The sequence below is a fragment of the Hyla sarda genome, chromosome 6 (assembly GCF_029499605.1).
Source record: "Hyla sarda isolate aHylSar1 chromosome 6, aHylSar1.hap1, whole genome shotgun sequence".
Taxonomy (NCBI): Eukaryota; Metazoa; Chordata; class Amphibia; order Anura; family Hylidae; genus Hyla; species Hyla sarda.
The window spans coordinates 87542820-87568487 of record NC_079194.1 but is presented as its reverse complement, the minus strand read 5'-3'; the positions used below and the strand labels follow the sequence as shown (position 1 = coordinate 87568487).

At 43.7% G+C, this 25668-nt stretch overlaps 2 protein-coding genes across 2 annotated transcripts in view; one reads left to right on the top strand and one right to left on the bottom strand.

Annotated features, from left to right (window-relative positions):
* CACNA2D3 (calcium voltage-gated channel auxiliary subunit alpha2delta 3) overlaps window positions 1–25668 on the bottom strand; it is a 1201789-nt gene that overhangs the window by 192433 nt on the left and 983688 nt on the right. The gene's annotated exons all lie outside the window — the stretch shown is intronic.
* LRTM1 (leucine rich repeats and transmembrane domains 1) overlaps window positions 16626–25668 on the top strand; it is a 72638-nt gene continuing 63595 nt past the window's right edge. Inside the window, exon 1 of the mRNA XM_056524380.1 lies at window positions 16626–16790. Within this exon, the coding sequence (XP_056380355.1) occupies window positions 16739–16790 (52 nt within the window). The 5' untranslated portion in view covers window positions 16626–16738. The remainder of the gene's footprint in view (window positions 16791–25668) is intronic.

Below are 25668 nucleotides of genomic sequence, written 5' to 3'. Positions count from 1 at the left end.
TTATCAGGGAGCAGAGTCTAAGATGCCACTGGTCTTAACCCAAGGCAGGATGGTCTTTACCAGGCGACACCCAGGTCTCTACCCCCGACACTGCTCGACCACACGGGTAACTGGGCAAGGCAAAGTACCTAAGGAGGAGGCTGTAGCGTAGTCAACGTAGCAGAAGGTCAAGGCAGGCGGCAAATGTTGGTAGTCAAGAAACATAGTAGGAAGGTCTGGATACACGGGTATGGAAAAACAGGCAATAGGGAATGCTTTCTCTAAGGCAATAGGCAGCAGGGGGGTGTGGGAGGTGCAACAACTTATAATGTGCTGTCAGATGCTTTTACTAATTATGGGCGTACTGGCCCTTTGAATTTCAAAGCTTGGTGCACGCGCGGCCTAAGGGACGGGGACACATGCACCTGAGCTGAGAGAGTGAGAGAGCTGCATGAGCGGGACGAGGTGAGTGATGGACCGGGATTCGCATGCGGACGCGCCGGCAGTCGGGGACATGGTGACACTGCACTCACTGCCAGTGCTTGTGGCCGGAGCGCAGGGTGTAACATTCACTTTCATTTTAGATGCGGTGATCAACTTTGAACGCCGCATCTAAAGGGTTAATAGCACGCGGCACAACGATCGGTGCCACATGCTATTAGTCCAGGGTCCCGGCTTTCATTATCCGCCAGGACCGACCCGATATGATGTAGGGTCATGGCGTGACCCCGTGTTATATACCGGGACCGGGCGCAGGGTGTACAGGTGCGCCCTGCGTCTTTAAGAGGTTAAAATGCTTTTTTGAGGACCCGTTCTGGTGAGCGTTCTGAAGGTCTGCCACGAGGCGAGCTACCACCTATTCCAGACCCTGCCTCTTAGTGCCACCCCCGACTGTGAAACTGTGAATGTTTAATTTAATCAGTTATGGTTCATTGTTATCGCTCCAACCTCTTTCATTGGATTGGTAAATCCAGAGGTAATATATGACGACGACTAGAGAGGAGTGAATCTTGTAAAAATTTGAATCGTCCAATTTGATTCGCTCATGTCTATTGAGGACCCATTGGAGGGCAAGTCTGGTGCCAGCAGTCGTGGTAATTTCAGCTCTAATAGTGTATAATTGCTGCAGTGAATAAGTTGCTGCAGTGAAAAAGCTTGTTCTTGTATCTTAGAATCGAGCTGAAGGTCTGCCTCGAGGCTAGCTACCACCTTTCCCAACCCCTGCCTCTTAACGCAACCCCCATGCTCATGACGGAGTGTCCCCTTCAATAGGGAGAGACTGCAGCCCCAACAACTTGGACAGGAGCACATTCAGCTGCTGCGCCGTTGGATAAGTGGGCGCATACTGCTATAAGTTGCTGCAGTAAAAAAGCTCGTACTTGTATCTTAAAATCGAGCTGGCGGTCCACCACGAGGCGAGCTGCAACCTGTTCCAGCCCCTGCCTATGAGCGAAACCCCGCCCCCCCAACTGTGAAACTGCAAATGTTTCATTTAAAGGGGTACTCCGCTGCCTAGAGCTTATTTCACCAACTTTTTACCTCTTACTTGATGACTTCACATAACACCCCTGTACTGTATGCGCCTTATTCATTAGAGTTGTCGTTCCCTCAGTTGGCGTTCTGTCTGGCTCCCGTTGTTGCTTATTTCCTGTAGTTCGGTCCGTGAAAACTACCATTCCCTTAATACTTTGTGGCCTGATTATGCGCTTAGATGCCACCTATTTTTCCTTGTTATTCCGCCCATCCTTTTTTTTGTTCACGCCTATGTGCATGCCCCTTTTTTTTTATTTCCGCCCATAGGCGTCCTAGCTTCCGCCCCTTGTTTCTTCTTTCCACGCCCATTATGCTCCATCGTTCGGTAGAGAAATGTGCGCCTGCGCATCCCTACGCTGCCAGCGTAGTGGTAACGTAGCATACGTCAGTAGCGTAGCCATGCGCATGCGCAATTTTCCTTCCAGTCCAGGGCTTACGTTCCAAGCGTAGCCATGTGCATGCGCAGTTGTCTTCACAGCTCAGGGCTACGCTACTAACGTAAGCCCTTATCTGTAAGGACTACTGCGCATGCGCAGGGCTACACTACTGACGTAGCCGACATTAGCACTACTCTGTAAGCGTAGTGCTGAGAACGTGATTCACAAAATGACCAGATGTGCGCACTACGCGCCAAAGACGACTCTCAAAATATACATGACGCATGCGCCTGGCGCAAAGGACGATTGGACCAGGCTAGGACCCTCACACAAGGGCCGGCAAAGAAAGTGAAAAACGTCATTCCCACACAATTTCAAAGAATGAATATTCAAGAAGTGGGCTGGCTTGACTACGGACACGGGAGGAGGGAAATGCGGACGTCAACGCCGACGCTGCAGGGCGGGCTGACAACAACATGGCCGCAAACGTTGTCAGCGGTCACAAAGCACCAAAAAACTAGACTACTTCCTGCACATAGGAACAGTAAGTATAATGGACATAATATGCATTATTGACACAGCAAGCATATTAGAGAGTTAAACAACTTTAAACAATGGTCAAATGTATTGATAAAGTCATTGCAGCGGAGTACCCCTTTAATCAGTTATGGTTCATTGTTGTCGCTCCAAACTGTTTCAATGGATTTCTTGGGCAATTCCACAGGTAATATATGATAACGGCCATAGGGCCTCACAATTGAAAAGATTAAAGAGATTTTTAAAGTTTAAATTGAAGTTTAATATCCTGGGTGCCGGAAGCGTTTACTTTGAACTAATATTGTATGACCACAAAACCAAATATAACAAGGAGATCACATGACGGCACAATGACAGAGCCAAGAGGTGGCAGTAGCCCGACAAGACCATTGGGACTCACAATTGAAAAGATTAAAGATATATTTAAAAAATGTAATTGAAGATTTTAATTAGATTAACATAAAAAGTTTAAAAGTTTAATTTAATGGGCCAACAGCATGAGAACACCATATGGTGGCAGAATGACCCAGCCTGGAGGTGGCAGCAGACTGACAGGACTATAGGGCTTTACAATTGAAAAGATTACAGATATTTAAAAAAAATTAAATTGAAGATTTTTAAGTATATTAACATTTCAAATGTTTGATTTAATGTTCCAACAGCAGGAGGAGACCATATGGTGGGAGAATGACATAGCCTGTAGGTGGCAGTAGCATGATGAGACCATATAGTGGCAGAATGACACAACCTGGAGGTGGCAGCAGCCTGATGAGACCATAGGGCCTCACAAATGAAAAGATTAACCCCTTAAGGATCCAGCCCATTTTCACCTTAAGGACCCGGCCATTTTTTGCACATCTTACCACTGTCATTTTGAGCATTAATAACTCTTAGATGCTTTTACTTTTCATTCTGATCCCAAGAATGTTTTTTCAGGACATATTCTACTTTATGTTAGTGGTAAAATTTCGTCGATGCTGGCATCATTTCTCAATTTGAAAATATTTTTCAAATTGAGAAATTAATTTTTCAGGGACCAGTTCAGTTTTGAAGTGGATTTGAGGGACCTTCATATAAGAAATACCCCAAAAATGACCCCATTATAAAAACTTCACCCCTCAAAGTATTCAAAATGACATAAAAAAAAAAACACATGGTATACTATTTCACAAACTACACCCCTCAAGGAACTAACAGGGGGTACAGTGAGGCTTAAAAACCCACTGGTGTTTGACGACTTTTCGTTAAAGTTGGATGTGTAAATGAAATTTTCTTTTTTTTTACCAAAATGCTGATTTTTCCCCAAATTTTGCATTTTTACAAGGGATAATAGGAAAATTTGTAACCCCATTTCTTCTGAGTATGGAAATACACCATGTGTGGACATCAAGTGCTCTGCTGGCGCTCTACAATGTTTAGAAGAGAAGGAGCGCCATTGAGCTTCTGGAGAGAGAATTTGGTTGAAATAGAAGTCGGGGGCTTTTGTGTTTACAAAGCCTCCCGTGGTGCCAGAACAGTGGACCCCCCACATGTGATCCCATTTTGGAAACTACACCCCTCACAGAATGTAATAAGGGGTGCAGTGAGCATTTACACCCCACTGGCATTTGACAGGTCTTTGGAACAGTGGGCTGAGCAAATGAAAAATTACATTTTTCATTTTCACGGACCACTATTCCAAAAATCTGTCAGACACCTGTGGGGCGTAAATGCTCACTGTACCCCTTCTAACATTCCATGAGGGGTGTAGTTTCCAAAATGGTGTCACATGTTGGGGGGGGGTCCATTGTTCTGGCACTATGGGGGCTTTGTAAACACACATGGCTTTCAATTCCGGACAAATTTTCTCGCCAAAAGCCCAATGGCGCTCCCTCTCTTCTGAGCATTGTAGTTCGCCCGCAGAGCACTTTACATCCACATATGGGGTATGTTCTTAAGAAATTAGAAATTAGGCTTTTTTTTTTTCCTATTTTCCCTTGTGAAAATGAAAAATTTAGGGTAACACCAGCATTTTAGTAATTTTTTTTTTCATCTTCCCATCCATTTTTAACTTAAAATTTGTCAAACACCTGTGGGGTGTCAAGGCTCACTGTACCCCTTGTTACGTTCCATGAGGGGTTTTGTTTAAAAAATGGGGTCACATGTGGGTATTTATATTTTTGCATTTATGTCAGAACCGCTGTAAAATCAGCCACCCCTGAGCAAATCACCAATTTAGGCCTCAAATGTACATAGTGCGCTCTGACTCCAGAGCTTTGTTGTGCACCCGCAGAGTATCGGACAACACCAGCATGTTAGTGTAATTTTTTTTTTTTACACTAACAGGCTGGTATAGACCCCAACTTTTCATAAGTGGTAAAAGGAGAAAAAGCCCCCCAAAATTTGTAACACAATTTCTCCCGTGTACGGAAATACCCCATATGTGGCCCTAAACTGTTTCTTTGAAATGCGACAGGCCTCCAAAGTGAGAGAGTGCCATGCGCATTTGAGGACTAAATTAGGGATTACATAGGAGTGAGTAGACATAAGGGTATTCTATGCCAGTGATTCCCAAACAGGGTGCCTCAAGCTGTTGCTAAACTCCCAGCATGCCTGGACAGACAATGGCTGTCCAGAAATGCTGGGAGTTGTTGTTTTGCAACAGCTGGAGGCTCCGTTTTGGAAACAATGCCGTACGATATGTTTTTCATTTTTTATTGGGGGGACAGTGTAAGGAGGTGTATATGTAGTGTTTTACCCTTCCTTATGTGTTAGTGTAGTGTAGTATAATGTTTTTAGGGTACATTCACACGGGTGGGGGTTTACGGTGAGTTTCCCACTAGGAGTTTGCGCTGCGGCAGAAAATTGCCACGGCTCAAACTTCAAGCAGGAAACTCACTGTAAACCCGCCCATCTGAATGTACCCTGCATATTCACATGGGGGGGGGGGGCAAATCTCCAGCTGTTGCAAAACTACAACTCCCAACATGCACTGACAGACCGTGCATGCTGGGAGTTGTAGTTTTGCAACAGCTGGAGGCTCACTGGTTGGAAAACCTTCAGTTAAGTTCTGTTTACTGAGTATTTTCCAACCAGTGTGCCTCCAGCTGTTACAAAACTACAACTCCCAGCATGTACTGATCGCCGAAGGGCATGCTGGGAGATGTAGTTATACAACAGCTGGAGGTACGCAACTACAACTCCCAGCATGGCGAGACATCCGTTTGCTGTTTGTGCATGCTGGGAGTTGTAGTTTTGCAAGATTTTTAGGGCCACGGTTTAGAAATCACCGCACCATGATCTCCAAACTGTGGCCGTCTAGATGTTGCAAAACAACAAATCCCAGCATGCCCAGACAGCAAACTGCTGTGTGGGCATGCTTGGAATTGTAGTTTTGCAAGATCTAGAGGGCCACAGTTTAGAGATCACTGCACAGTGATCTCCAAACTGTAGCCCTCCAGCTGTTGCAAAACTACAAATCCCAGCTGTCTGGGCATGCTGAGAGTTGTACTTTTGCAACATCTGGAGGGCTACAGTTTAGAGACCACTGTATAGTGGTCTCCAAACTGTAGCCCTCCAGATGTTGCTAGGCAACTCACTGGCTTCCGTAGTCTTCACCAGGGAGCCAGCTGCACGTCATTGCCACCCACTGCCGCGGTCGATCGTCGTGTCCCCTGCCGCCGATGGTAAGTGGACCTCCATCGCCAGTCACAGTACAGTTCATGAACTTTAACCCACCGGGCCCGATACGCTATTGGTCGGTCGCTTCTGACCGACCAATAGCAGGGATAGGAGGGGTGGCACCCCTGCCACCTCACTCCTATCCTTTCAGGGGGATTGTGGGTGTCTTGGACACTCCCAATCCCCCTTATTTTCTGGGTCACTGGAGACCCATATGACCAGAAATCGCCACAGATCGCCGGTCTGAATTGACATTTGCAAGGGATGCCTGCTAATAGATATCAGCAGTCATCATGGTACAGTCCCCGCCTGGTGCGCGCCGGGGACCGAAATTCCCACGTGCGTACAGGTACGCCCTGGGTCCTTAAGGGTTTAAATATTTTTTTCAATAGGAATTGAAGATTTTAAATAGATTAACATAAAAAAGTTTAATTTAATGTGCCAGCAGCACGAGGAGACCACATGGCCACGGTGTGTCTGGGTCCTCTGTCTCATCTTCCTCATCACTCTGTAGCTCCACAGGCTTCTCCTGCTCCTCCTCTCCTGTCAGATGACAAAAAAAACGCCCATTTCATGAAACCTTAACTGAGATGTAGGCGCCACGTCTCCAGTGCCCTGACCAGCCATCGTTTCCATCATCTGTTGTAGGAAATGAAGCAATGGAATCACGTCATTCATCCCATAATCCTGGCGACTTACTAATAATGTGGCTTCCTCAAAGGGCCTGAGCAAACGGCAGGTGTCACGTATGAGCTGCCACTGGTTCACATTAAAGTTACACAGGGGAGTTCCCCTATCCACTTGTATTAACAATAAATTGTTAATAGCTTTTCTTTGTTTGTATAGTTGGTCCAACATAGGGAGGGTGGAATTCCAACAGGTGGAAACAATGCATATCAGACTGTGTTGTGGGAAGGCGTTCTGACGCTGCAGCTCAAGGAGGGTATGCTTTGCGGTGTACGAGTGGCTGAAGTGCATGCACAGTTTCCTTCCCATTGTTAGGATGTCTTGCAGATGGGGGGAACACTTCAGGAACCGCTTGACAACCAGATTGAACACTTGCAGAGTGCATGGCTCAGGCTTCCTTGACGCAGCCCAGACAAGATGTTCTTCCCGTTGTCAGTCACCATGGTTCCCATTTCCAGTTTAAGCCATGATTTGATTTCTTGATGAATGACTTTTAGCAGTTCCTCCTCTGTGTGACTCCGTTCGCCAAGGCAAACCATGTGAACAACAGTGTGACACTGCTGTGCCCTGCACACATGGTATGCTGGAGGGGCACTGAGACTTTTTCATGCAGTGGAGGCTGAGGACATGGCAGAGGATGAGGAGACGGAAGTGCACACTGGCGCAGGACCAACAGCCTGAGAGCATATGCATATGCTGATGCAGGGCCATGGTGTCAACATTGGGACCCTGGCCACGCTTCACCTTCTGCTGACACATCTTGCATGTGGCCATGTCAGCCTCCTCCGGATGCTTGATGAAAAACTGCCACACCGCCAAGTAGCTGATTTTCCCACCAACAGTCCACACTGGCTGACTGCTACTGCCGCTGACTCAAGGAACCCCTGTTCCACTACCTCCCGGGAAGGCAGGCTGATGCAAAGAAGGTGGTCTACCCCGGGCACGCTTGGCTCCAGACTTCCTACTTCTGCCACCATGCTGACTCCCAACCATGCTACCAACAGGCCACTCGCCCCTAGTCTGTTGCAACATCTACCTGTGCCTGATGAATTAAGGCATCTGCCACTCCTCTTTGCATGTCCTGGCACTTCTCTGCCTGACATACTTATACACAAGCTGAGTGCATATATGTTACACTTATGAGAGGAGGACAATATGCTCCACTACGCTTAAAACTGTATTTGGCTACAAAAGCAGGTGTGTAGTTTTGGCTGGCCTTTCAGAGTAACTAGACCCTTATGACCTTAACAGAAACAAAATCATACACCACGTAGGTGTACGTACAGTTTACACATATGAGGGGAGGACAATATGCTCCACTACGCTTAAAACTGTATTAGACTACAGAAACAAGTGTGTGGCTTTGGCTGGCCTTTCACAGTAACTAGGCCCAAATTAGTTTAACAGGAAAAAAAAACAAAAAACTTACACCACGTAGGTGTATATACAGTATACACTTATGAGAGGAGGACAATATGCTCTGCTACAAACTGTATTAGGCTACAAAAACAAGTGTGTAGCTTTGGCTGGCCTTTCACAGTAACTAGGCCCAAATTAGTTTAACAGGAAAAAAAACTTACACAACTTATGTACGCACATGTTACACTTATGAGAGGACAATACGCTCCACAACCTGTATTAGGCACCAAAATCAGGCGACTATGGCTTTTAGTGCTCAGTGCCCCTATTAGCTTTAGAGTTGTAGTACACCCCACTGCAACAGTACAGAGTTACTGTGTAGTACAGCCCAATACAGTATTATTATACACTAATAGGAGGTGACTATGGCTAATAGTGCTCACCCTGACTGGCCCCTATTAGCTTTAGAGTTGTTGTACACTGCACTGCCCACTGCAGCAGTACAGAGTCGCTGTGTAGTACACCCAAAAGTGTACTTTCTCTCTCCCTTCCCTGTCAGTGCTTTTGTGCAGTGATTTGGGCTTGTGGTGAATCGCTGCTGTAAAGCTGCTTTTCTATGCAACACACACACACTGCTCTCAATAAAACGCTCTCTCTGAACTAAAACGTTGAAATGGCTGGCTGCAATATGTCTGCCGATTATATAGGGCTGGCTGGCTGTTGATAGGCTGTATGCTGCATGTGATTCAGGGTCATCCCGCCTACTCACCTTCGCAGAGTTCCTTGCCCCATGTCCTCACATGTGGAGCTGCCATTTTAGATGCCCTGGAGCGAATCGTTTTATCAAATCACGGCGATATTCGGATTCGTTGCAAATCAAATTTTTCAAGAAATTCGGAACAAATTTGGATTCGACAGATTCGATTAGCTCATCCCTAATCTCAGGTATACTCATATCTTAAGTATGGAACATGACAACTCAAGTGGAATAATCTTCAAAAATATGCCCTAAAGTTAGACATGATAGGCATTTATCACTAAACTCTGGTTCCTTGCACCCACCCACTTTGCAAATAATTCTAAAGGCTTGTTCTCAATTTTTACAGCACATGTGCATATCCATTTTATTTAAAAATGTTTGTTATCACGGAAAACACTGGACAGATCTACAATATGGTCTAATAGGGTATTTGTGAAACAACCTATAAGACTAAATGCTTAGTGGAAAAAGAACGACACCAAAGTCAGCTTTAAATGGGGTTAACTTCTTCATGGACTCTGGTGCCAAAGTTCAGTGTGGTCTTCCTCTTATACTGTGAGACCATATTAGTAGTTGCTACAAAGTAGTCTTAACAAAAGGCAACAGGTTTTCAAAATAATGCAGGCACATGGCAAATGAAGTATACATATCTCTCAAACATTACATTTTGAGATATGCTTGTACATTTGATATATGTATAATATCACACATACAGTATAGACCTATAGAAGGAGTATGTAGAACAATTTCTTGACATCCACAAATGTGAGGAGTAAGGACAAATATAAATAGTTAACATTTGAAGATTTGAAGAAAAATCTATCTTACAAACTGTATAGAAGAAAAAAATACTAAGTTTTAAACGTCCCAGAAAGGTTAACTTTTCCATTCTTACTTTAAGACTAAAGAATGTTTTTTTTTTCTTCTTCTTCTTTTTCTTCTAAAAATGGAAGAAAAATGCCTTGTTCCACATTAAAAGCCAGCTTGGAAATAAATATCCAAAGTACAATTGCTTCTTGAAGTAAGACACCAGCGTTTAAATCACTTGAAGATGTGTATCCTGTCCTTTCATCACTGAGAGGGGAACATGAATCAGAGAATGAGAGGGCATTGCCTCATAGAAAGGGGAAAAAAATCTAAAGTAATCTGGCACCAGCCCTTGTCCTGTGTACTAAAATGCCTCGGAACCCCAAATATACAATGTGAGTCGTATGGTGCCCCACATGTCGTCTGCGGAGCCTATGAAATATCTAACTCTGCAATTTACAGCAGAAATGTATACATTTACTGTATAGAACACAAAACATTTTATGGCTTGCGGGATACTTAAAATAATTCTCATGAATGTTGTGAAGCAACCAACATTTACTGTAAAGCTAGAATGGTTATCTTGAAAATTAAATGTTTATATGAATAAAAATAAAGAGCAAAATGTAAATTAAAGGGCATTAGATGTGTGTGGAATTCCCCAGGACCTATAGTTGATTTATTCCAATGGAAATATTCAAGGGGAAAAGAAATAAAAAGTTTCTTAACAGACTTAAAAATAATAATCCATTATCTAAGGAAATAAAGGATATTTTTGTATAATGAAACATATTACAATTTTCTGGTTTATTATTACTGATTTAGTTTCTCATGGTTTTCAAGATCTCTACCTATTATAAATGTTATTGTTTACTCTAAAGGGATAAACACTGTAAATTATCATAATAAATATAAACAATTGTCCAGATTATAGGATGGACACACCAGCTTGTTTCAAGACACAAATCTGATAGATATATTGTAACTTGTGTCTATTGTAAGGCCAAGACAGTTTTTTTTTCTCCAAAAAAATTGAACAATGAAGGTTCCTAAGAAGACATCTAGAAGACCATGTGGAATTATCAAGTATACTGGAAGAATATATATAACTTATTTTCATACAATTTTACAGAAACCATTATTTTCTAGAGTTGATATACCGCTTTTGTACGAATTGATCACTACTATAGAAAACTAAAACTATCCCTTGAAGAAACAGCAGCCAGCATTGACATTTTAAAGGGGTACTCTGCCCCTAGACATCTTATCCCCTACCCAAAGGATAGGGAAAAGATGTCTGATAAGATGTCTGATTTCTGACGATCTCGGCTGTGGAACCCCAGACATCCGGTGCACCGAACAAACTTCGCTCTGTGCCAGATGACTGGCGATGCAGCACACCCCCTCCCATAGACTTGCATTGAGGGGGAGTGGCCGTAACGCCACGAGCGGGGCACGGCCATGATGTCACGAGCCTCCGTTGCTGAACCTGACGCTCTAAACTAACGCCGGGTGCAGCACGATGATCAGACATCTTATCCTTTGGAGCAGAAATTTAGTTTTATTACTGCCAATGGGATTCCACTGCACTCAGATCCAAATTTCTCCACCAAAAGAATGAACTTATTCATTCTTTCGGTAAAATACTGCAAATAATACATTGTCATCTATGGGGATTGGTAATGTCTGTGCAGTTCTTGTGCTGAATTTCCTCTATGAATCCACGATTTGTTGACAGTGAGGAATGTTGAAAAAATTATGCACACTGGCCCTGATTTACTAAAGTCCAACTGAATATTTTTCTCGGTTATTGCGCCAAAATTTTTGTCGCAATGTCTGTGCGACTATTTCTGTGACCAAATTTTATGCCGCACAACCGACACTTTAGAAACCACTCGGAGTGTTTTTTTTTTCACTCTGAAATGGATGTGTTTATGCAAAAATGGGCGTGTTCCCGACAAAAACCAAAAAATACTCAGAGTACTTCCAAAATCACTCAAGAAAAAGTGGGAGTTTTCCTCATACAATAACCGACAGCCAAGAGGCCAAGTGAAATTAAAAAAATGGAGTGAATTCTAACAAGGGACTGTTTGCCATTGTGTTTTTAGGGAAAGTAACTTGTTTTATAACCTGAAAACAATTTGTACAGTTCAACACCTTTATGAATAAAATATTGAATGCTGTCAAAAGTATTGATAAGTTGGGATCTTATTGCTGAGACCCCCACGATCATTAGAATGAGCAGGGAGAAGTGCATACTTAAGCATTTTACTCTTTGGCATGCAATGGTCTCTTTCCAGCTTCCCTAGACATACTCCATAGACTTATAATGGGGTCGCCTAGTGAAGTTGGATGGTGAATGCTGCAAGCCAGGGAGTAAAGCACTAAAGTGCTTGCTTCTCCCTGCTCATTCTAATAGTTGAGGGGTTCTCAGCAATGAGACCCCAACTGATCAAAACTTTTTAAATTTCTCTATGACATATCTAAAAAAAAAAATCTTAATAACAGGAACACTACATTTTCTTGTTCTCTGCTTGTATTGTATATTTTATTGTTTCCTTAAAAGGCTTATCTTGCACAGTCCCTCCTTCCAAATGTTTATTCCATGCCTCATCCGCCTATCTCCTCTTTCCCACACATGGACCTGAAAACATGCCTATGATAAACACTCAGTTTTCGTAACTATTTTGGGCTTCATCCACACCATGTGTCTCATAGAATGTAAACTAATTGATGGGATTTACACTCATCCATCTTCTTTTTATTACAGTTTTGTTGCAACTTTCAGACAGACCACCACATATCTTTAGTGTGAAGTAAGTTGGTGGTGACCTTATATTTAGTCAATTGAAGAGTTCTCAACCCACGGCCTGATTCTGAGGTTATGTTATTTACCACATCACAAGGGGCTTAAAATCTCCAAGAAAAAAAAAATCTGTGCATCTGTGAAACGTTACACGTGTAGGCTTAACCGTGTGACAGAATGAAATAGCTAGATGTGCAGATATTTATGGTGTGTCACTGACTTCTGATAAAGAGGAAACTGGCATTGCTAAAGAAGCTGACTACAGGATGAGTTGTCCCAACATCCCATCACCTCTGTAGTAATTCAATGCTCGTAATTTTCTTCTTCTCACAGACAGTGCACTGAAACTGTAAATTCTGGGACCCCCATAAAGAAATTTCCATTGAAATTGTCTGAGCACATGGAGTTGTTACAAGAATTGAACTTACTGACCTAGAACGGGGACGTCTGTTTGGAGGAAGGCTTTCAGTCAGTTTGTGTACAATAGGTTTCAAATTCAAAGTCATTTTTTTGTGTAAAAATATAATTGTGTCATTAATTCTATCCTAACACTATTTTTTAGAATGGTTGGCATGTTAGGCAATGTTCACGTGTATTTTGGAGTTTTCAATGCAAAACTCACCAGAGTTTTTACAGGAAAAACAGTGCTGAATGTATACATTATATTTACGGTCCTTTTGAAGGACCACTCAATGGAACCAGATCAAGTTTTTTTTCTTCCAAATATATGTTTATTAAACTTTTTCTACATAACAAGCATGTACATGCAGGTATAGTAAAATAAGTAAAAAGGGAGAACATTAACTATAGGAACACACTGTCCCTGAGTAAGGTGAAAGCACCAGAAAAAACGAATACTAGGAAAGGAAAGATGACAAACAAAACAGGAGAGGGAGGCAGTAGGGGGAAGAAGGGGGGATATGGGGGAAGTGGATAGACAAGAGGGGATAGCAGACATGAATCCTCGCAGGTACCTCATGGTCTTGAATACTCTCACACGGAAGGCCCGCGCTGGTGGGAGCGAGAAAGTGAGAGAAAGGGGTAGTGCCGTCAACAGGGAGTGGAAGGATCATAGGCAGAGAGGTGTAAGAATCTGAAAACTACAGATAAGAGAAATTCGAGCCATGGGCCCCAGACAAAATAGAGTTTGACAGAGAGATTTCTACAGTTCGCCATGAGTTTCTAGATCCTGTATAAGTAGGTCACTTCCCGAAGCCAAGAGGAGGGTGGAGGAGGGGAACACCACAGGATGGAGAAAACTGTTCTTGTTGTAGATGTTCAGAGTAAAGATCTTGGGAAGATGTTCAGAATAATTAATAAGTCATTGTCATAGGGAAGACTGTCAGTGTTTCATGCTGCCCATTGCCATAGCATAGCATAGCATTGTACTGCAATGTCAGCGCTGTGCTAGTACAATCTGTCTTAGACAGTCTGTATCAAAAGAGGATTGATTGGGTGGCACGGAGGTAAGGGAGAGGCCTCTGGCCACCATTTTAGCTAATTAGATCCCCACATTCGCGGCGAAAGCCCCCGGCACCTGTCATATTGAACTGCATTAATCACAGTATCTAAAGGGTTAATGGCGGGATCACTGATGTCCATCATTGACTGCGATGTCATAGACAGTTAACGCTGCTTGACATGAATACATGAATGATGTCGCACTAACGTTTTCCCGTCCGACGTAAAATATATGTCATAGGGTAGGAAGGGGTTTAACCTCATTTTTTGTTCTTTGGAAATTTTTACCATGAAATTATTTATTAAAAGACGGACAACCTGACATTCAAATGGTGGGAGATAGATTATGGTCAGTTCTGTGATGTCCTATTTACAATGTATTGGGTCTGTTTCGTCTGATGGGAAACATAATAAGCTCTTGGGTAGACTTTACCTCACTGGACCTCCATGAACATAAGAGGTTTTATAACTTTTTCTAAATATTCAATAATAGAGAAGAATGTTACAGTATGAAAACAACCTGCAGGTTCAGCCACTGAGAGAATTAACAGAGCAGAATATGGAATAATAATCTCACCGCCGCTCCTCTGCAGGGAGAGGAAAGTATTTTCTCAGGCTGCAGGTCAGGAAATTTATATTCCCCAAGCTTTTCAGAAAGACTGTAACTACAGGGAGATAATGGTTTGTTCAGATCATTTGATGCTCTGTGAACTGTTTCAAATCCCCTCAAACATGGTTATATGAGGGAAAATTCCTTATGTGAAATATTAGGCCAAACACTTAGGGAGAGAAGGCAACAGAGATGAGTGGATAGAATCTTTACATTTGGGTATTTTAAATATGCTCGGAATTCATCTCCCCACTATTTGCAAATGTGAATTTAAAGGGGGCAGCAAAAATTTAAAATAAAGCTTACTCACCTGCCCCGATCCCTCACTGGCTTAAAGGGGTTATCCAGGAAAAAACTTTTTTTTATATATCAACTGGCTCCAGAAAGTTAAAAAGATTTGTAAATTACTTCTGTTAAAAAACCTTAATCCTTTCAGTACTTATGAGCTTCTGAAGTTAAGGTTGTTCTTTTCTGTCTAAGTGCTCTCTGATGACACATGTCTCAGGAACCGCCCAGTTTAGAAGAGGTTTGCTATGGGGATTTGCTTCTAAACTGGGCGGTTCCCGAGACACGTGTCATCAGAGAGCACTTAGACAGAAAAGAACATCCTTAACTTCAGAAGCTCATAAGTACTGAAAGGATTAAGATTTTTTAATAGAAGTAATTTACAAATTTGTTTAACTTTCTGGAGCTAGTTGATATATATTTTCCTGTTTAACCCCTTTAATGATGGGCCAACCCTGCAGGAACTCTGAGAAGAATTGTCTGAAGTTGTTCTCCTTCATCAGGGATCCCTAATAAAGGGCAGCATTCTTAAAAATGCATTTGAGGTATTTTGGGCTAAGCAGTCTCCAGCAGTGATGTCATTATAGGCTGAGCAATAAGACAATTTACTAATGTGGGCCACAAAGAGAAGCGCCTTTGGCCGGGAAGCTCTTCTCTAATTGTTGGTCTCCCACACCAACTCTAGACTTACCCTCCAGTGGTGTAAACCTCTCCCTGCACAAACTACAAGATACCAGATGCAAGAAACCGACAGGTAATAGGCAGGTAATAGTCCATGGCACTTACCGTTTTTCTGAGGACACGGACACTGCTATTGGTGCGGAGTAGGGGAAGAATGGGGTCTGCTCTAATCCTGGTTAAAATTGTATGTTTTCTATTAGTACTGCATAGGGAATGAATTGAATTGTATTGTGGCTTCTGTGGTGTTCACTTTATGTATGCTCAACGGCAATGAGTATGCATTGCTTAAAGTCCCAGATTGCACTGTTGTTTTTTTATTTTTTTATTTAGCTGTTTGTATATTGAATGGTTATTAGGCTCTCCATTTTTTTTTACTACAGCAACATTTAAGGCGACATTGAATACACTTTACCTAATGCCAGTAGGCATTAATTGTATAGAATTCGAAAGGCGACATATGACATCCATGGGGAATTCATGGGCCTTGGGGTTGGCTCTGAGAGTACTATGTGATCTTTTAGGGTACGTTCACACATGCTTACTTTTGCTGCAGATTTTTCTGCCCATTGACTTTAATGGGCAGCAAAATCTGCTGGTGCAGATCTGCAACAGAAAACACTCACGTGTGAACGCACCCTTAATCAGAATTTAATAAGGGTAGATGTCTTGAAGAATTTGTATGAAGACAGGTTTCAGGGTGGTGTGCAGGGGTTCCCAGATTCCAGATGGTTGTTGTTCCTGCCTCTGTTATTCTGATCTTCCAGCTAGTCTATTATTTTATTCAGATTAGTTTGGCAAGAGGAAGCTGTTGAATTTGAGTATGATATTACCTGGGCCTGGGTTGTTTCCTGTTGTTGTTCTTCAATTCTATTTTGTCTAATTTCTTATTTCAGGCTGTGCATTTCATCAACAAGAGGGTCTAGACTTGATTTAGAGAGGATATAAACCAGTGGTCTTAAATTGTGGCCCTCCACATATGGCAAAACTTCAACACCCAGCATGCCTGGACAGCCAACGGCTGTCCGGGCATGTTGGGAGTTGAAGTTTTGCCACATCTGGAGAGCCACAGTTTGAGAGACCACTGATCTAGATCACTATGAACAAGGTGTCTTCCATATCATTGTGGGACTTCATTAGACAATGTCAAGGTGGCACCTTTCTCTGCTGAAGAGCTCATGGTTTGATAATTCTGTTGCATGGAGCGCTGGTTCTTCATAATTTATTCATCTATGCTCTCCCTATTTGCGGGTAGGTAAATTTTTCCAGGATTTGCCTGGAATTGCTTTGACCATTATATGCGAAGGTGGATAAAGTATTGCTATTTAAGAGAAGGAATAGACCACAGTAAAACAACTCTGAGCAATGCAGTGGTAGAAGGTGTAGATAGTCACCAGCTGGACTGAGGAAGGAGCTAAAGTTGTCACATATGTTCATATAAATATGATCTCATTGCTAAAAAGGTAGGGTGGGAGAGGGGGTTCAGAAAGTCAACATGTTACAGAAGGATATTATGGAACTTGTGTCCACTAGGTGGTGCTGGAGCACTCAATACAGCAAGAGAAGCAGTTATGTAACTATTCTCTCCTGTGTATGTTCTCTACCAGGGTAGATTGTGATGAATAAAATACACAGGGTCAGAATAAACAGCTTAAAAGGGTATAGAGAGAAATGATAGTGTCACGATGCCGGCTGGCAGGAGGTGGATCCTCTGTGCCAGAGAGGGATTGGCGAGGACCGCGCTAGTGGACCGGTTCTAAGCCACTACAGGTTTTCACCAGAGCCCGCCGCAAAGCGGGATGGTCTTGCTGCGGCGGTAGTGACCAGGTCGTATCCACTAGCAACGGCTCACCTCTCTGGCTGCTGAAGATACTGAAGAAAGGCGAGGTACAAGGGAGTAGGCAGTAGCAAGGTCGGACGTAGCAGAAGGTCGGGGGCAGGCGGCAAGGTTCGTAGTCAGGGGAGATAGCAAAGGTACTGGTACACAGGCTATAAAACACACAATACGCTTTCACAAGGCACAAGGGCAACAAGATCCGGCAAGGGAGTGCAAGGGAGGAGACTAGATATAGCCAGGGAACAGGTGGGAACCAATTAAGCTAATTGGGCCAGGCACCAATCATTGGTGCACTGGCCCTTTAAGTCTCAGGGAGCTGGCGCGCGCGCGCCCTAGAGAGCGGAGCCGCGCGCGCCAGCACATGACAGCAGGGGACGGGAACGGGTAAGTGACCTGGGATGCGATTCGCGAGCGGGCGCGTCCCGCTGTGCGAATCGCATCCCCAACGGCCACGACAGAGCAGCGCTCTCGGTCAGCGGGACTGACCGGGGAGCTGCAGGGAAAGAGACGCCGTGAGCGCTCCGGGGAGGAGCGGGGACCCGGAGCGCTAGGCGTAACAGTACCCCCCCCCTTAGGTCTCCCCTTCTCTTTATTGGGTAACTGCCTCCCCTGGGATGAGGACACCGGGAAAGGATGGAGGGATTCCTCAACGGCAGGCAGAACCGCAGGAGTAGGAATGGGGAGAGAGGGCAGAGGGCGGGACCTGGCACGGGGCAGTGTGACACCAGGACGAGGGCCATGAGGGGACACAGAAGCTTGCCTGATGGAACTGGGAGGGGGGGAGGGGCATTTCCTGTGGCAGGCAGAGTCCTTAATGACCTTAGGGGGACCAGATACAGGAGGAACCACAGAGTTACGGCAAGGGTTACTGGGAACCGGTTTTAGACAGTTCTTGGAACAAGAGGACCCCCAACTCTTGATCTCCCCAGTGGACCAATCCAGGGTTGGGGAATGAAGTTGAAGCCAGGGAAGTCCAAGGAGAATTTCCGAGGTGCAATTGGGGAGGACCAAAAGTTCAATCCTCTCGTGGTGAGATCCGATGCTCATAAGAAGGGGCTCCGTGCGGAAACGTATGGTACAGTCCAACCTGGCTCCGTTGACCGCGGAAATGTGGAGTGGCTTGACAAGACGGGTCACCGGAATACGGAATTTATTCACAAAGGAGTCCCGAATAAAATTCCCAGAAGCTCCAGAGTCCAGGCAGGCCACGGCTGAGAGGGGAGAGCTGGCTGAAGTGGAAATCCGAACAGGTACCGTGAGACGTGGAGAAGCCGACTTGGCATCAAGAGACGCCACACCCACGAGAGCTGAGTGCGAGCGTGCGTTTCCCAGACGTGGAGGACGGATTGGGCAATCCACCAGAAAATGTTCAGTACTGGCACAGTACAGACAAAGATTCTCTTCCTTACGGCGATTCCTCTCTTCCAGGGTCAGGCGAGACCGATCCACTTGCATGGCCTCCTCGGCGGGAGGCCTAGGCGCAGATTGCAGTGGAGACTGTGGGAGAGGTGGCCAGAGATCTAAGTCTTTTTCCTGGCGGAGCTCTTGATGCCTCTCAGAAAAACGCATGTCAATGCGAGTGGCTAGATGAATGAGTTCATGCAGGCTAGCAGGAGTCTCTCGTGCGGCCAGAACATCTTTAATGTTGCTGGATAGGCCTTTTTTAAAGGTCGCGCAGAGAGCCTCATTATTCCAGGATAGTTCAGAAGCAAGAGTACGGAATTGTATGGCGTACTCGCCAACGGAGGAATTACCCTGGACCAGGTTCAGCAGGGCAGTCTCAGCAGAAGAGGCTCGGGCAGGTTCCTCAAAGACACTTCGAATTTCCGAGAAGAAGGAGTGAACAGAGGCAGTGACGGGGTCATTGCGGTCCCAGAGCGGTGTGGCCCATGACAGGGCTTTTCCAGACAGAAGGCTGACTACGAAAGCCACCTTAGACCTTTCAGTAGGAAACAGGTCCGACATCATCTCCAAGTGCAGAGAACATTGCGAAAGGAAGCCACGGCAAAACTTAGAGTCCCCATTAAATTTGTCCGGCAAAGACAGACGGAGGCTAGGAGTGGCCACTCGCTGCGGAAGGGGTGCAGGAGCTGGCGGAGGAGATGATTGCTGATGAAGTTGCGACTGAAGTTGGTGCACAATGGTGGACATTTCTGTCATCTGGTGGGTTAGATGGGCGATCTGTCGGGCTTGCTGGGCGACCACCGTGGTGATATCAGAGGCAACTGGCAGGGGAACCTCAGCGGGATCCATGGCCGGATCTACTGTCACGATGCCGGCTGGCAGGAGGTGGATCCTCTGTGCCAGAGAGGGATTGGCGAGGACCGCGCTAGTGGACCGGTTCTAAGCCACTACAGGTTTTCACCAGAGCCCGCCGCAAAGCGGGATGGTCTTGCTGCGGCGGTAGTGACCAGGTCGTATCCACTAGCAACGGCTCACCTCTCTGGCTGCTGAAGATACTGAAGAAAGGCGAGGTACAAGGGAGTAGGCAGTAGCAAGGTCGGACGTAGCAGAAGGTCGGGGGCAGGCGGCAAGGTTCGTAGTCAGGGGAGATAGCAAAGGTACTGGTACACAGGCTATAAAACACACAATACGCTTTCACAAGGCACAAGGGCAACAAGATCCGGCAAGGGAGTGCAAGGGAGGAGACTAGATATAGCCAGGGAACAGGTGGGAACCAATTAAGCTAATTGGGCCAGGCACCAATCATTGGTGCACTGGCCCTTTAAGTCTCAGGGAGCTGGCGCGCGCGCGCCCTAGAGAGCGGAGCCGCGCGCGCCAGCACATGACAGCAGGGGACGGGAACGGGTAAGTGACCTGGGATGCGATTCGCGAGCGGGCGCGTCCCGCTGTGCGAATCGCATCCCCAACGGCCACGACAGAGCAGCGCTCTCGGTCAGCGGGACTGACCGGGGAGCTGCAGGGAAAGAGACGCCGTGAGCGCTCCGGGGAGGAGCGGGGACCCGGAGCGCTAGGCGTAACAGATAGGCTGCCACAGTAACTGAAGAATTGTAATTTATTCCACTACATTGGAGGCTATTTGTGTATTGAGCGATGATGAGGCTCCCTGTCAAGTCATGCTGGCAGGGCTGCCACAAATGTCCTTCACAGAGAAACTTCTGTCTGGATCAGATCAAAGTTTCAGAATGGCGAGAAGTGTTGCCACAGCTTGGTGATTTGTTTCCACTCATGGATGGGCTGGAGTCACACACGGCCACTTGGTAACAAAGGTGGTTGAGTAAAGAGGTCTGTGCCCGCTAAATTTAGGCACTACCCACAGCAGATTGTTTGCAGCTATGATGCTCAGGGACTGATAAGGGGGTCAATATTTATGGTGTTATGAGGCCATATAAATTATAAGCAAAACAGCAGAGATATAGGATAATAGCAGTCTAAAATTCAGGCTTAATGTGAAGAGGCCTGTGGTTTCTTATCCCACATGAGTTTTCTGGGGATGGGTACTACAGGCACTAAGGACACCGGCAGCCAGAAACAGACAAAATGGTGCCAAGCAGTCCCTCTGTATCCCCCTAAGTGACTATGAAGAGCAGTGGATGAAGATATGGGCACAATGAAGTCCGCAGTAGCCCATATATAGTGCACCATTCTACTTGCTATCTGCTGAAGAAAAGAATCATAGACTGTGTCGGCAAATAAAAACCATTCGGCCGATCTAGCCTGCCAATTAACAACAGGGCCAATAGGTACATGAGGCTCTGTGTAAACTGTTGATGCACGCCTGGGCCCAGTAGTAACTGCTGTGATGTGTGCTTCTGATGCTGCGACAGGGCAGGGCCAGTACTCCAATAAGTAACTTTAAGTCTCCCAGAAAGGATGGGAGGTGTTAAATAACACAATCACCAGAGCTAAGTACCTCACCTCACTGTGTGTTAACTTCAGGTTGGTGATAAAGCAGGTAGGGCAGGCCACCAGTCTCCCCCGTGGTCAATCCACCGAGACCCCTTGAACAGCACCTTTTATAGCGGGAAGTGTTAGGGGAGACAAATAAAATGACTCAAGGGGAGGTAGGTGGGGAAAAAAAGGGTGCAGTACATGAGCTCCTCAGTAGTGGGTCTTCTCTCACTGGTGGCTAGGCCACCTTTCCCTCAAAATGTCTACTTTTAAGAAATTTTGGCAGTAGTTTTAATTTAAACTTTGCCTTTTATTCTTTGGTGAGAAAAAAAAATCAGGTACTAAAAGTTGCAAAGAAGTAATGTTTTTTTCCCCTTTTTTATGAAGTTTATTTTAATTTTGAGTACAGTATACTAGATGGATATGACCCAGAAGCCACAAAATATAAGCCTATTCATTACACTTGCGTTTCAGTTTAAAAGGCTGCTCACATTATACAAAACTTTCGCAGGTCTTAAGAAAACAAGCAAATATTTAATCTCCATGCTTAAAGACTAGGACTCAGAGTTTGCCTGGAGTAAAACTTAAGCTCTACCAACTGGAACCGTTCACCCCATTTCTAAATATTATGCTGTGTTGCATCTGCCTAACCCTTGTTCAAACAAGACAATATTAATTAAACCCTTATATAACTGGGAGCTCTACTCTTTCCAGTTTAAAGCCAATTTTATTTCAGTGAAGTCAGGACCCTTTCATCTTATTTTCATTACATTTTATTGAGTCTTTTTTGTAAATTAAGTTACAAAGGAAAAGCAACCAGGCTAATAAGAAGGAAGGTAAAAGTAGACTTTTCTGGCTAGGACCAGAGAACACAAATATTTAGTCCTATGTTCTTGTTACTTTTCTGCATAAATATATAGATATGTTCCATTAGTGGCTGACACTGATCCATATACATTAAATATAAATGAAAGAGGTAGTAGAAATATAGAGTTTGAATTTAATGTTGTTTATCTATTATGTTTTCTTTTTTCTCAATCTATTTTGTTATATATTCCTTTATAACAATTTCAATGGCATAAATAATTTATTGTTATGGGTACATTTACATATACTGTAAATAGGTGAACACAGCATCAAATCTGCAGTAGATTTTGTATGTGTGAATGTACCCCAAAGGTTTATTCTGTTTTCACTAATTCTTTTCAGGTTGCTGTAAAATAGAGAGAGAGAAACCTATACTCACCTTCCCCTTTCCTCAGCATCTACCATACTCATAAAGCATGGTCCTGTTGTGCAGCACTTCCTGCTATTTGGGTCAGCACAATCGGTGGCCACAGCAGTGTCCTGTCTTAGCCACTAATTGGTTAAGCGGGCAATTCCTTGTTTCAACCTCAACAACTAAAATAGCTATGTAGCAGGACTGGGCTTCAAGAGACTGGTGGTTGCAGGAAAACAAGGAAGATAAGTGAGTATAGCTTTTTAATATTTTTTTACAATAGCCTGGACAGAATTAGTTAGCCAACAAAAGCAACAAAGCAAAATCATGCTTAAACCCTTAAGCACTTTAGTTTTTTCCTCCTCACCTTTTAAAAATCATAACCCTTTCAATTCATATGATGGCTTATTTTTTGCGCCACCAATTCTACTTTGCAGTGACATCAGTCATTTTACCCAAAAATCTATGGCAAAACGGAAAAAAAAATAATTGTGCGACGAAATTTAAGACAAAACACCATTTTGTAACTTTTTGGGGCTTCCGTTTCTACGCAGTACATTTTTTGGTAAAATTACACCTCTTATTTATTCTGTAGGTCCATACAATTTAAATGGTACCCTACTTATATAGGTTTGATTTTGTCGTACTTCTGTAAAAAATCATAACTACATGCAGAAAAATGTATACGTTTAAAATTGTCATCTTCTGACCCCTATAACTTTTTTATTTTACCACTTCGTAGGCTCATTTTTTGCACCATGATCTGAAGTTTTTAGCGGTACCATTTTTTTTGTTGATCAGACTTTTTGATCGCTTTTTATTCATTTTTTCATGATATCAAAAGTGACCAAAAATACATTATTTTGGACTTTGGATTTTTTTTTCGTGTACGCCATTGACCGTGCTGTTTAATTAATGAAATATTTTTATAGTTCGGACATTTATGCACGCGGCGATACCACATATGTTTATATTTATTTTTATTTACATGGCTTTTTTTTATGGGAAAAGTGGGGTGATTCAAATGTTTATTAGGGAAAGGGTTAAATGACATTTATTAACTTTTTTTTACACTTTTTTTTGCAGTGTTATAGCTCCCATTGGGACCTATAACACTGCACACATTGATCTTATACCCTGTTCACTGCAAAGCCATAGCTTTGAAATGATCAGTGTTATCGGCGGTCGATTGCTCAAGCCTGCATCTCAGGCTTGGAGCAATCAATCGCCAAAGGGACACGCCGGAGGAAGGTAAGAGGACCTCCGCTCGTGTCCCAGCTAATCGGGACACAGCAATTTCACTGGCCGTCCTTGGCCGCCGCGCGCTATTAGCCCCGGTCCTGGCTTCAGATACATGCCGGGACCGACCCCATTTGATGCAGGGTCACCGCGTGACCCCGCGTTATATCGTGGGAGCCGGCCAAGGACGTAAATATACGTTAAGGGGTTAAAGGGGTACTCTGGTGGAAAACTATATATATATATATATATATATATATATATATATATTTATTTTCAAATTAACTGGTGCCAGAAAGTTAAACCGGTTTGTAAATTATTACATCAGCTGATGTATGCTCCAGAGGAGGTTGAGATGTTGTCTTCTGTCTGACCACAGTGCTTGCTGCTGACACATCTATCCGTGTCCGGAACTGTCCAGAATAGGAGCAAATCCCCATAGCAAACCTTTCCAGACAGTTCCTGACATGGACAGAGGTGTCAGCAGAGAACATTGTGGTAAGACTGAAAAGAAGAACTCAACTTCCTCTGAAGCATACAGCAGGTAATAAATCCTGAAAGAATTAAGATTTTTTAATAGAAGTAATTTACAAATCTGCTTACATTTCTGGCACCGGTTGATAAAAAAAAAATTTCTCCAACAGAGTACCCCTTTAATAGTCATTGTTCATTGGCCACTCGTCTCCTTCTGTTACAAAGGATGTGCAAATGATACTAATGGAAGGAAAGGGTGGCTCAAACAATCCAGTGATCATTTTGCACACAATGGTAGAACCAAGTAATACGCTCCTTAGATAAGGGCCATTCTAATTGATCAGCCTTGTATAAGGCACATGCCTACTTATGTAATACTACCAATAGGATATGTTCACAAAACAAATTTTTGCACCTGAAAAATTCCATTACAGATTTCAGACCCAGATGTCTGAGGGAGACTACTGGATTTCTGTTGGAGATGTGCAGTCTTATGCAAACTCTGGAACATGTGCCCAGCAGGCGCCGCAATAATGAACCAGCGTTATTTGACCGCACAACATGCACCATCCCCATTGATGACAACAAAAGTTCTACATGATATTCCGACAAAGTATGAACATGTTCATTCTTTCAGGAGAAAACAGAATTAGAATTTTTGAAGTGGAAATTCAGCAGTGTGCACAGTGCAGCAGAATCCAATTGAAGACAATGGGCTGAAATTCCATAGTGTGCTTGGGACCTTTATGCCATGGAGTCAGAAATGAAATATAGCTCCATCTAATGGATCTAATATGTGTGTGACAACTTCAACAAAAATGAATTACATCATTTTTTGTCTTCTATATTAACCATTTGAAATCAATGGGCTACATGAGGATCACAACACAAAACCCATTTTGGAATAAGTGTGAAAAGAAAACCTAGTGTGAACATACATTTAGGTTCTGTTCCAGCTGCCTCTAGACATTACGGCCCTCATTCATCACTAATTTGTGTTTTGTGTTGTTTCTTTCAGTTATGCATCAAATTTATTTAGCATTTTCCATCAAAATCTTAATTGAGTGTTTGGAATTCACAGGTCGAAAACAGGGGGAAAATGTAATAAATGACTCGGATTGGGAAAAAGTAGAAAACCACACCGAAATTTCAGATACTGAAAGTGATGACCTTCTTTAAAAAAGGGGGATTTTGGTGAATGTTAATAAATAGAGTAAAATGCATTTTCCAATACTTTTCCAATACTTTTCTCACCACAGTATGTAGGAAACTCCAAGAGTAAATGAAGACTGATGTGACTTTTAAATGACAGTTTTGGCAGTCTAAATATAAATCAATGTATAGGGCACTGTGGTCATAAGTCAATTCAAGTGCAAATGACACTATGTTTGCAATGAGGAAGCATTGAGAATTCATACACATGTAATACGTAGACATGACACATGCACTCAGTGTCCCATAACAGGGTCACATACCCACTTATAATTAGCTCTAAGCATGGACACACT